The sequence below is a fragment of the Aplidium turbinatum genome, chromosome 2 (assembly GCF_918807975.1).
Source record: "Aplidium turbinatum chromosome 2, kaAplTurb1.1, whole genome shotgun sequence".
Lineage (NCBI taxonomy): Eukaryota > Metazoa > Chordata > Ascidiacea > Aplousobranchia > Polyclinidae > Aplidium > Aplidium turbinatum.
In genome coordinates this window covers 22,621,039-22,634,843 of record NC_137473.1, presented here as the reverse complement: position 1 = coordinate 22,634,843, position 13,805 = coordinate 22,621,039, and the positions used below count along the sequence as shown (strand labels likewise).

At 39.3% G+C, this 13,805-nt stretch overlaps 1 protein-coding gene across 2 annotated transcripts in view; it reads left to right on the top strand.

Moving 5' to 3' along the window:
• LOC145788233 (tyrosine-protein phosphatase non-receptor type 11-like) overlaps positions 1-13,076 on the top strand; it is a 39,196-nt gene extending 26,120 nt beyond the window's left edge. For both annotated transcript variants that reach the window (XM_082599998.1, XM_082599997.1), the window contains 4 exons: positions 334-485; positions 10,160-10,249; positions 10,326-10,417; positions 11,554-13,076. In XM_082599998.1, the coding sequence (XP_082456124.1) occupies positions 334-485; positions 10,160-10,249; positions 10,326-10,417; positions 11,554-11,680 (461 nt within the window). In that variant the 3' untranslated portion in view covers positions 11,681-13,076. The remainder of the gene's footprint in view (positions 1-333; positions 486-10,159; positions 10,250-10,325; positions 10,418-11,553) is intronic.
• Positions 13,077-13,805: the final 729 nt, after the last annotated feature.

The window sequence follows — 13,805 nt, the reverse complement described above, 5'->3', positions numbered from 1 at the left end:
TTCTTTTCAAGTTTTTTTTTTCAGCTTCACCTTTCAAAGTGGCTTTTGATTATTGCAGTCAACCACTCAGAATGTAGCCTTTCTCAGCAAAGTTTATCCTGTTTTTATTTGTTTTACTTTTATGCTTGGAACAATGTCGTACATTCAACGTTTTTTACTGTTTAACGTTTCGCCGCTATAGATTTTTCTCACATTCTCGGAAACTATAATTTGCAGTGGTCTTATTTGTTGCATTAACGTAAACCAGCTTGTTACAAATGAGCGAAATGAAAGTTGCAACCGTATAATTTGAAGGCGTAATGTAATGTAAATCGTAAATGTGATGCATTGCAGGTTTGGATTGTGAGATCGATGTTCAGCGCACCATTCAGATGGTTCGCAGTCAGCGCTCTGGGATGGTACAGACAGAGGCACAATATCAGTTTGTGTATCAGGCTGTCAAGCAGCACATTGAGACATTGACCAAACGCATGGAAGCCGAGCAGGTGCGACTTAGTTTTACATGTAAAATATTTATGAAATATCAACTGAATGATTGCTTTTAAGTATAAGTTACGTTACACTAAAACGCTTTGGCGTTTGGATCACCTAAAATACTCATTTTAACTGCAATATCAGTAGTTTTTCTGTGTGAGATAGATAATGTTTAAGCTTTGTCTTTTGATGTCTTTGTGTAGTATTGCTTTCAATATGCAATTCAAATTCAACCTATGTGATACCCTCATAAACTCAAGGATGACATGATTAGCAGTTTTTCATGCCGGATTAGCAGGCTTCTGAAGGAGCCAAATCCACTAGCATCATACTTTCATGTTATTTTTGTTGTTGTGAAGCCACAGGAAATTACTATTGCTTTTTTTAAACCCATTGCCACTTTCTACTGAAATGAAAATCGACTGTTATCATGCTTGTGTGGGTATTGGGTATCACCTTGACACCTTTTTCTGTTCCTCTCGCACTACCTTAAGATACGTTAGAAAGATAGACAACGTAGTGTAATGGAACAACAAGTTCTACTTTTGAGATTGTTGATCAAAAATCAAGATTTTCTTCATAGGACTAACGGAGATTTACTGTGTAGCGGACGCAGAGTGTTGCTGTTCGCTCATACACAGCTGTTAATATAACAGTAACACCGTCAGTTCAGTTTATTTATTTTGTTCTGTTGGCGAATAATCAAAAATATACACAAGACAATAAACAAAAATAATTCGCACCGCAAGGATGGCAGTGAAAGACCAAAAGATCATCAAAATCAGCTGCCACCCGCAAATGTAAGCAAAACACCAAAATTAAAGAACATGATACCGGCACTTGACATAATACGGCAAAACAACAAAAACAAAGCAACATAAAGACTATGTGCAATGAGATTTTTCTTCGTCGTATGAGCTTTCTTCCGGACTATATGTTTGGGCATGAGGTCATCAGCCACTCGACAGTCTCGTCATCCAGGGCCTTCAGTCCAAGCGTTCCATGTGGTGGTTGATGGATTGGAGAGTCATGGACGACATGGTCTACTGTCTGGTCTGTGGCTCCACACTCGCATCCCGGTGAGGGAGCCAGGCCCCATTTGCACATGTCTGAACGAAAGCGACCGACGCCGGTTTGTAGGCGGTTAAGCCGGACCCACGCAAGTCTTGTGAGGGACATTCCCGGAGGGTGGGGATCGACGTCGGGTAGGAAATCACGGAGTCAGGAGGTGTTGTTTTGCCACTCCGTGTTCCATGTGTAATTCGTCCAGTGTGCTGCACTTATTCCAAGATCTTCAACGTTGTTCAGAAGTTGTCAGAAGCTTGATTTCAGTCGCTGCTGTTCTCCAGGTAGGCGCTGGAATGTACTGTGAAGGAGGTGGTCGGGGTTCAGTGCGCGACGAGCAAGGGAAATCATGGCTCCTTTACGACGAAGCTCAGCAGGTTGGATGCCTGCGAGGATGGGAAGGCAGTTCGTTGGAGTGGGACGCAGGCATCCAGTCACAGTGCGTAGTGCGTCGTTGATGGTGGTGTCAATGTGGCGGGTGTGAGAGCTGCAGCACCACACTGGTGCGCAGTACTCGGCGGTAGAATGGACGAGGGCCAAGGTAGCTGTGCGAAGGGTTTTTGCGTCAGCTCCCCAGCAGGAACCCGCCAGCCGCCTCAAAAGTGATTACTGTACAAACATTTATATTTCAATTTAAAAGTATCAAAAGAAAGTGCCTAGTAGCCAAAAGAAAAAAATTTACAGTTAATTTAAAAAAGTAAATTTAAAATTGCCAAAAGAAAGTAAATTTAAAAATATATACTGTAAGATTTTTCGTTTAGTATTTTTGGTATTTGATTCCATAGCAACACTCCATAACATCTTCTAACCAAAGTTTGATTTTATAAATGGCAAATGTAAGTCATTATTGTTTTTTTGATGGGTGCTATCATATAAAATTTATGGACAGTTTATTGGATTTCATCCACATATCAATTTTTTCTATTTCTCTACATCTAAATCTAGCTGCAGTTGTTATCAATGATTGACAACCGGCAGCTTCAAGGGCTTCTTTATAATTTAATACTGCATGAGACTTTGCAGCCTTTAACAAGTCAATATTTATGTCTCTACAAATTATGTATTTACACCTGGAGTTTTCTAATTTATTCAAAGAATCAATTATTTTGTCTTGAACTGTAGAAAAATTGTAACTAGAATGACGATATATTGCTCCATAATACTTATTAAACATTTTTGCACAATTTCTACCCAAAGATTTTCACAATCGGGCACATCAATGGAAAGGTCTTTCCGTTTAAGAACAAATTGAACATAGTACGTTGTTTTTTAAGTAGAGTGCAACTCCTCCAGAACTGCTACAAGAATCTTTATTCTTTATGTAGTATGACATAGCCTGGAAAAGAATAATGGCAAGAATATCAGGAGTATGATTAACAATTACAAAAGACAATAAGCAGAGACAAACAAACAAACAATGAATACAAATTGCAGTGATTTAAAAAAAAAATGTTTGATACTATGCAATAGTGTTTCTTTTTGAGTATCTGCAAAGAAAACTTGCAATTTCATGAAATTGAATGTATGAAAAAAATACCCATTAACAAACACTGTCTCCAGGTAAGTTTAAGCTACCTCTGTTTAGTTTATCAGTGAATTGGCCATACTGTTCCATATTGTACGTCATGCTGTCATTTAATAAAAGTGTCATTTCCAGTGGCTTATCCAGCAATGTAAACAAGCCTCATTTTGACAGCATTTGTTAAACTTTCCATATTGTCAAGATTTAGAGACACATTTCATGTTTTCTCATCCTTGATGAGGTACTGACACTTTCCGCAAGAATGTGAAACAGTTGTGTCTAAATCACAGACACCAGCTCCAATGTCAAACAACAACTTAGTTTTCCTTATATTAACTTTTGGTAACACTTGTTGGGAAAGACGATAACCTTCTCGCGGTTCACCCTGTCAGTACTGATTTTTCAGGAAGCTAATCATCGTCTAGGCTTGCGGGCTGACAGCCGCATAAACACCGAGTGGGTGGTAAAAGGATAAACCCTCGGCCCACCTTCGGAAAGATGTCTAACTTTCAACAAGCACCTTTTAGGCCCAACACTATACCCTGGGAAATCACCATCGGCACATGGAATGTACGAGGCCTTAATGCTGAAACCACAAAGCAAACTCTGGGCAAAGACCGCCAAAGCTACAATATTGACCTCTTATGCATTCAAGAAACCAAAATCAAGGACCACCAAGAAGTCAACCTACAAACAGGGCACAAACTTGTCCTGCTGCAACAAAACAAATCAGTTCATTATGGCTTGGGATTTATTATTGGCCAAAGACTGATCAACCACGTTGTGAACTATAAGTACGTTAGCGACAGAATTGCAACTATGGACCTCACTGTTCCAACTCGAAATCGTAGTCTAACAAAAAATGCGGCTGATCAACGCCTATGGACCAACCTCTGAAAGAGCAGCAGAAACACCAGAAAATCTTGAAAATTTCTATGCAGAACTTCACACTGCTAGCACCACTCCCGCTAACTGGCTTACTTTTATATGTGGCGACATGAACTCCAAACTAGGAAAGCTTACCCAAGATGACATTGACACGGGCCTAAACGCGTGCCTGGGCAGTTACGGCACTGGCCAACGCAATCTGAACGATAATGCACTCATGGATTTCCTTTCTGCCAATGGTTACTTTGCTAGCAACACTGCCTTTCAACACCCAAGCAGACACCGCACTACCTGGACGGGATTTATCAAAGATCCAAACAACCCCAACTTAAGTAAGCCTATTTACAACCAAATTGACTACGTCATCTGTCAACAGAAAGCACGCCCTCTACTACAAAATGCAAGGTCTTTTGCAGGCACGCACCTAAACTCTGACCACAAGCTTGTTTCCACGAAACTAAGAATTGATAAAATTCATTTAATTCACAAACGCCATCCAAAGAAATCCAAGCAACAGAGAATCAACATCCATCGTCTGAGAGATGATCGAAAGACCCAGCAATCATATAGGAAAATTCTGAAGAATATGTTGAGCGAATTAGACCGCAACGATGATCCAAACACAACTATGAACCATCTACTTGACTGCATGAAAGTTTCAGCCATAAAAGCTGCCGGCATCACCAGAAGCAACCCATCACAACATACGTTTGATCAACAAGTAGCAGATCTGTCCAAACAGCAAAAAGCCTTAAGGCTACAAATTTATCAAAGCACAAACAATATGGAACGCTCTAACCTCCGAAAGAAACGTACAAACATCCTACACAGCATATCCAAAAGATTAAAGGAGGTTGCAATAGAAAAAGCCAATTCTTTGGCAGAAGAAATATCCGCATCTGAAGACAGCAGTAAAATGTTCCAAGCAGCAAAACTACTTAAAGCGAGAAAGCCTCCTACCCCCATCATGATTCAAGATGTCAATGGCAGTTTTGTGCTCTCAGACAAAAGCAAAGTAGAGATTGTAAGAAAATGGTTTCAGCAACAATTTACAGATTCAGATGATGAACCAATACAACCATTCACCGGAGAAGCAAGACCCTTGCAAACACCAATAACCACTGAGGAAGTGTCTGCAGCAATTTTTTCTTTGAAAAACCGTCGTGCTGCTGGCCCTGATAACGTCAACAACGAACTCTTCAAATTCTCCAAAGACATAACCTCCGGTTTAATATCACAGACTATTAATGAATCTTTCAAACAACACAAACCAGTAGACACCATCGGCGAAGGCATACTAATTGCTATACCAAAACCCAAGAAACCAAAAGGACCACCAGCTAATCTTCGACCCATTGTGCTCCTCAATAGCATCAGAAAAATCCTCTCCATCATCATTTTGCATCGGATTAGAGACAAAATTGACAGCTTCACTGGACCCTTCCAAAGCGGTTTCAAACGTGGCAGAAGCTGTGCTGACATTGTCTGGGCACAACGTATGCTCGTTTCAGTGGTAATGGCTAGAAAATGGGACTTCCACAAAATGGGAATAGATATGTCCAAAGCCTTTGACACCATCAAACGCAAAAAAATCCTTCAAATTTTAGACCAAGCTGGCTGTGATGAAGATGAACTGCGACTAACCCGCACCCTGCTAGCTGGCACGAAACTGTATGATTGTGCGCATTAACAACGAAATGTCCGCAAACTTTGAGACTACCATCGGTTCCCCTCAAGGAGACAGCCTCTCCCCAATACTCTTCACCTGCTACCTATCTGCAGCATTGAGCTCAGTGCGAGAGCAGTCCTCCAGACCAAACCCCCCTATATCTGACACATGCATGCCTTTGGAAATGGAGTATGCAGACGATGTTGAGTTTCTGGATGAGGAAAGACAGCCAATTGATATGCTACAATCTATTGCTACAAAGAACGTGAAAAACTACAATCTTTTCATGAATGAGACTAAAACTGAATTCACCCACATATTTCTTGCAGACACAAATGAAACTGATACTGATAGCCTACCGATTCGAGGAAACGAAAAATGGCGTACACACAAACTTTTGGAATCATTATTGTGCAGCACTGCCGATGTCAAATCCCGCTGCAATTTAGGCAATGTCGCTTTCAGATCACACTGGAAACTATGGAGCAAGAGATGGAGAATCCCATTACAGTTGCGACTAAGATTGTACAACGCGTACTGCATCCCAATTATGATCAACAACTGTAATAGCTGGTCTGTTACCAAAGCAAGTCTTGAAAGATTGGATGCCTGTCATCGAAGACATTTACGTGGCATAACTGGTCATACTTGGCTGAACAGTCTTATCTCGAACAAAAATCTCTACAAAATATGCAACAGTGAACCATTGTCTTGCAAGATCTCCACCATGAGATGGAACATATTTGGACACATTCTGAGACTTCACCAGGACTCACCTCCTCAGAAAGCCCTTGAATTTGCAATAATTGGCAGCAAAAAGTACCAAGGCCGAACCGGACGTCACCGTACCAATTTATTACAACTGCTGAGATCTGACATCAGAAAAGCTGGCCTGGGATCCCTACTCAGCACACCACATCTCCATCGATTGCAAAACATCGCAAAGGACAAAACAGAATGGAGATCCTATCAACCTTGTTGAAAGACTGATCGAAGCTAGCGGATGCCAAACGATTTGGCTACACTGGCGGCGGAGACAGTTACAATAATAATAACACTTGTTGCACATTGATGAAATACGTACCACCAGAACCGTGGCGTAATTTTGAAAAAGCTTTTTCAATGGGGTCACTGTTAAAATTCCCAAAGTGATATAGTCGTGTGAAGTGCATAACAAATACTTTGCAAGATCAACCAGACCTCTGCAAGTTTGAATAAGTGCAGATGCTGTATCATTGGTAAAGGGCCTTTCTCTTTTACCTTTTTTTTTGTTTCATAGATTCAGCAAAAAATGCAAACTTTCATCTGCTGTTTTTACGATAGATCTTGTCGGCCGTCGGGTCTCTTGAAATTGAAACGGGCAAAGTTTAAAAAAATCTACAGCTTTAATAAGAAAAGAAATGCGCAGGAATCTCAGTTCATGCAGTCTCGAACAGAAGGCTAGGCACGAAATGGTGACCACTAACCATGCAGCCCATATTAAGTATTGTATGTCCAGCAAATAACACCTGGTCTTTGGCATTTAATGTCTACTACAACCTGCCAAGGCGAAATCGGGACCCAGGACAAACTTTATTGACCAACCAACTAGCCACCCGTGCAGCAACCTCAAATTACAAATCATGTACAATGTACAGCCTGTTTCAATCTGTCTTGTAAGCACGATTCAGTCACTCGATGAATATCGAGGTAAACGAAAAGACTTTATAATTTGCAAAGCGAGGCAGTCGTTTATACAGCAGCGTATTTTTTCTGGAGCAGCATTTCTCTGTCTTCTTTTTTCTCCGACCAAAATTGCTAAACCACAGTCCGCAAAAATTATTATATTATAACTCAAATAAATTTTGAGTGAACGGTTATTGAAACAGCACAAAATAGCAATTTTTTCTTGTTGCCTTCAACGCGTTTTCGAAACCGTGGCTCAAAAGTCAAGGATTGGCGGGTTAGGAAGTGACTCCGCCAGTCAATGCCTTTTAATCTTTGGCAAACTCTTAGACTGTAAGGAGGTAGCGATCATCTGAGGCAAGGGAGTGGGACCACTCACCTGCTTTGTGGAAAGAAATGGTACCTATATATACCAAAACCATGTGTTTTTTCATTGGACTTGCTATACCTGTATTCTTCAGCCGGGCATACAGTAAAGGGGAAGGGTATAATGGCCTAGTTTTGAGTTTCTAACACTGCATCTTTTTTTTCTTTTTTTTAATTAATGAGAGTATATATTAACATTAGGGGAAATCTCGAATCCAACTCTGAGTGATTTTAAATGTTTTATTGATGCTACCATTTTTATGACATTTTCAAAAGTTTGGGATACTTTTGGAGCTCAGTACAACAACGTTTCAAGGGTGTGTTAAAAATACAAAAACTGAAAATGTGGAAGTGACTGTCTCGATGTATCTTAGATGCATTATGCATAACTTCAAATTTTAAACGTTACCTTTTCAGTTTATGAAATATTAAAATCTCATTCAGTGATATCTTATGTTGTTTATGTAATGGCCAGGGGTGGAGGAACCCCGTGGGCCTGAGCCCACCTACTTTTTTTCTGGGAGGGCCTGGCCCACCCACTTTTGAAAGCCTAATATTTTTTGAAAAGGTAGCGAAAGATTTGACCAAGATAACCTGCAGTTGTTGGTGACATAGAGAAAGTAATTTTAGCTGCAGCAAGGGTAGAGGATGCAGCAACTTTTTCTATAAAAGAAGGCACTTAAACCAGGCTAGATGGGGATATTGATGTTAATTCTCTTGAAAACGAACTCAAGCTGTTATAATAGATAAAACATTTACATAAATCTATCAAAACTGATACAGTTTTACATGAAAATCCCTATGTTTAATGCTACTGCAAAAAGATATTTTTCGTGCCACCGACTGGTGAAAAATTACTTAAAAAGCAGATTAGCCCAAGAGCACTTGAACCATAGGATGAACAGTTGAACATATTCACAAAAACTTGATCGATCATGTTGATCTCACCTCAATTTGCCAAGAATTTGTTGCTTTCAATGATCGTATTATTAACTTTTTTAGGCAGAAATTCCAAGTGTAATACAATAGCAGTCACCTATATAGTGACAGTTAAAGGAACCTTGTTGTTGTTTGATACCAGTAGCCTAAGGCCTAGGGCTAGGCCTATTATATTTGTATATTGGTGGTGCAGCTGTTGTGTATGCACATAATACTGCAGGCTCTTACTCCCGGATAACTTTGCTAACTGTTAAATATGTGTATACTGTATATACCAGTACCGGTACTTCTGGTATTGAAACTTTTTGGTAATTAGCTGTGCATTGTTGATGCCAGTATTATATTTGCATATTGGTGCTGCGGCTGTTACATATGCGCACAGCCTACAGTATAATGCTGCAGATTATTTATTCCAGGTGGTATTATAACTGTGTGTGTATTGTTTCTTTTTTATTTGTGTGTTCATCGCCATATTTTGTACAGCATTATAAAGCATACAGAACATAGTAACCTTACCGGGTTTAACATACTTTACTAGGCTACACACAAAAAATATAACATAATTAAAATAAACTCAAATGTTTTCGACACTTACGTGTGTCCTCATCAGGAATTAAATCTGCAATATACATTAAATGAAAAGTCGGAAGATAAATTTGACTTTGCACTCTAACTGTAACGGCACTCTGGACTGAAAAGCACAAACTGAACAAATGATACGAGAATGATTACGAGTAAATTATGCGGTGAGAAATAGATCACATGAGGTGTAAACTACAGGCATTGGACAAAATATTAGAACACACACAAAAGGAACGATGAGCCACAGGCGAATAACTGCCGGTTGAGAGATGGATTGTTACGTTTGACTTTTAAGGCTTCCATAATCTTAGTCTGAAAATCAGATCTGCCTCGAGAGATGATTTTAAATTGGCCGATCGAGACATTGTCAGTGCACGTTTCACAAGAGGCGATGTGCTCTTTAATTGCACTTTTAGTTGTTAGGTTTGGAATTAAGTGCTCCCTGGCCCTTGTCAACAAATGTTTGGTTGACATACCAATGTATGTGTTGTTTCCTGATGAGGACACACGTACGACGTACGTGTCGAAAACGTTTGAGTTTATTTCAATTATGTTCTATTTTTTGTGTGTAATAGGCTAAAATATGTTAAACCCGCTAAGGTTACTATGTTTTATTTCTCTATGGTTCAACAAAGCAAACTCTCTACCAAAGCTTTATCACTATAAAGCAATTTAACAATTTTGTAAATGCTTTGAGCAAGTTGGGCCCAAAAATGGAAATATTTTGCTTGTTGGTACGAAAGGCAATCATGAAAACTCAATGTATAAATGATATAAAGTATTTGGAATGCAGCAATGCTAAGGGGGATCTGGGGGCGTTGCCCCCCAGAAGTTGAATCGACTTTGACTAGTGCGCCTCTGGGCCCACCTATTTTTAAAATGGTTCCTTCATCACTAGTAATGGCTCCAACAAAATTATAGATATAACAATAGAAACTATAGATATAATTTCTATGGTTTTATGCGACGTTGAAATTATTTGTTCGCAGATGAACAAAGGGAAGGGGAGAGAATACATCAACACACGACAGACTGCAGAGACGGCCGGAGGTGACGCTGCTGTCCTTGCATTGCAGAAGGCAAGTCATACATATGTCACTTTTCTTCAGCTGTTCACTTTTTGATAAGATTACTTCAGTGTTTTGTTTGTTTCAGGCCCGCTCCCCATTCAGCTCTCTTCCGCCATCACCAGGCGCAGGATTGGTTCCTCCAAATCCGACGACACCAGGTTCAAGGAGCGGATCCCTGTAAGTTCTTCCAGTAAAATGTTGCTACCTCGGCCATGCTAGACGTGTGTGCTACTATTCGGTGAATGCGGTTCGGAGAAATTCCAATTCGGAGACAACCTTTTTTGGAGATTTCTAAAAATCTCGCAGCTTCATTTGTTTATTCAAAGGAATTAGCATGATGGTTAAAAACGTTTTTGTATTTGCTTCCTATATATACACAACACAGGCTCCCTATAAAACAGGCTATGCCAACATGCTTTCTAAAAAGTATAATTTTAATGATATATAAAGCACATTTTGCTTAAAGTTCAAAATCAAAATGACATCGGCCTCCAGTCATTATCACAGGTTTGCATACATAGCTATGGTTTGCACGTTGGCAAGGCCTGTTTTTATAAGTTGCTATGAGTCTCAACCTCTGGCCGGCATGAGGTTTCGTTTTGTTTGGGTTGTCGTGGTGTTTATGTTTGCGAAAACTTTGCAAAGTCCCAATGACAACACGGTCCAAATATTTTTTAATGTAAACACCAGATCGTATGGAGCTTTGTTGAGTAAATCTACCTACCTTGTTAAGGCGCAGTATACTACGTAAGGCACCTTGTTAAGGCACAGTATACCACGTGACGTAAGGTGACATATGCACTTAAAATAAACTATGAACTCAAATTAAAATCGTTTTCAACTACGAAGTACCATCTGCTAAGATAGTTAAAGGGTCTGATGTTTGTACACAGCACAGATGTTTTCATGATTACCGTATGAGAAGTTCAGTGACAACTGGTTTAGCAGGTTATGATGGTGGACAATGCTGTGGACATGAATTTACGCCAAGTGTGAGAGTCGCTGCAATATAGGTTGTGAGGCACTCCAGGCAGACATTGGTAGTCTTACTGAAGTTTGGTAGTTTGGATGCCATGTGCTAGGTTTTTGAAAAAGAACATGGATACTTTTATGATTTCTACTCTGAGCACCTGAAACTCAGTATTGTTCATAGGCTGGTCAATAATACGTCATTCCTGAAACTGTTTAAACCTCTAATTCTCACCTTTGTAAAGCTGCTTGTAGTTCTTTATGTGACTTTTTTCTACCTCTCTTTCAATTGACAGTTTATTTTGCTTGTTTGATATGACAGTAACTTGCGTTACTATTTTCAGGAGCAGTTTGCCGGGAACCCCTTCTGCCATGCTGTCCACCCGCGCCATATACGAGAACACTGGCCATTCATACAACCAACCGCCCCGTAGCGCCCCCCACACTCCACAGATGACTCAAAGAAGATGACTGATCCGACCTTGTTGCCGACACCTTTCATGCACTCGTGCTGCTATGGCGTCCACAAAGCGCAGGTCGTCATGATGTTGCTTTGTACTTGGAAGTACTGTGTAGGCAGATGCTTCGGTAGAATTTGACTTTTTTGTGAGCATGGGCGTGTTTTCGTTTTCTTCTCCCATTGCCTTGTGAACCTTTTTGTATATTTTTCTGAAAGCTATTTTCCTTTAAAATCGTGATCGAGCGCACCGAGCAGTTTATGACTAATTATTTCATCGATGTTATTTTTTTACATTCCAAATTGTTTTTGTGCTGTTCCGGCCCCTCATTAAAGCTCACTTCATTCCTGGTGAGTTTTCTCATGGACCTTGATACTGGGTAGTTTTACCAATTGCATGTTCCTCTTACCTACTAGTTTATCTTCTGTCACATCGATTTAGTATAATGTTAATAGTATAATGAGAACCTTATCTTCTCATCCTCCGGTGGTTGGATCAAGTATGGGACTCACCTTTACCACCACATCGATGTCTGGAATCTTTTTCTATTTTGAATAAGGTGGTGTAGGAAAGATCACTCGCCCAGCGTCGCAGATGTTTTATTTGTTTTTTCAAAACTTGCTCGGTTGCTTCAATTGAGCTACCAATTCAGTGCCTGCACTTGACTTTTGTGTAAATGGAATGTTATTTTAAAGCGTTTTGCAATCCAAACAAACGGAATGTTTATGATTACTCATCGCATGATATAGTTGAGCACAGATTGCAATATGTTTTTGCATAATTTTTAACATTATTTTAGCGTAATCCACCGCATCCATAATGAGCTGAAGAGCAACAGAAATATGTTGTTATCATACTTTGCCAGTTGTGAAGCAATTTTGATATTTAAACTTAATTTTATCAATCACTTTGAATTACATTAAAATTCTACCATTGAGAATTACTTTTTTGTCGTGTGTTACTTTGTAAAACAGTGTGCTCGCTATACTAGTGAGTGCTCTGCTCTTTCGTTGATCAGAAGGTCAGAAAGAATTGCTTCTTTTACCATGTCAATCAATCTAGCGTTAACTTCCGATTGCTTAACTCAATCAGGTTGCCGGCAGTGGCATAACCTATAAACCTAGTGACATTTTTGTAACCACTTGTCTAAAATGTTTTGCTTTGTTTGTTGAAAATGTGTTTGTTTCAGTTTGCTTTGTGAAAATGTTCGGCTCTAACAGAAATATTATGATCAAGTGTTTTTGCTCATATCTCATAACCTGAAGTTTCAACAAATTTCAGAATATATTTTTCTACTGCACCATGTTTAAATTTCTGCCAATTTTGTGTTAAATATTCAAACAATGCCCAAAATGGACCATTCTGACGTCTCAACCACGACTTTATTCTTATGAAATAAAATTATTTGAGGAATATTCTTGTTGAGTTCAACTTTAAAAGCATTGTGGACAGCAAACAAATGATTACACTGGTCTACACGATTTTTGCTCTATGAACTTCAACTTTGAAAACTGATTTAGAGTAGTTTCGGGGTGCTGAATCCGAATCTGACCTCAGATTTATCCTATCACGCCAGATTTGTGAGATATGACAACAGCAAATTGTTACTTTTATCAAAAGTGGAAAATTTGACGTTACGTTTATTGCACAAAATGCACATACACATTGTGCTATATCCAGAAATCCATGCCACGTGGTGCATAAGTAGCTGAAATACATTACAAACTATAATTTTGATACCAATTTGTTTTCTAAGCAACATTATTAACAAGGCAGTAAAAACAAGCTAAAAGGGAGGCTAAAAAGTATAACTGACCCCCTCCTCCAGTCAATGTTTTGCATGAAACCACGAAGATTTAAGCAGGTCTATGGCAATGCTTGTTCAGTATCCTTAGTTAGGCTGTTTTGTCCTGTCTAACGCTAACCTTTCGTTATAGCACTGCATAAATTATGTTGATGGTAAACGCAACGCCAAATCTTCCACTTTTGACAAAAGTAACAATTTGTTGTTACCATATCTCACAAACCTGACGTGATAGGATAAATCTGAAGTCAGATTAAGGATTCAGCACTCTAAAATCGCTTTTAATTAGTTTTCAAAAAAATCTTTTTTTGTAGACCAGTGTTATCGGTTGGTG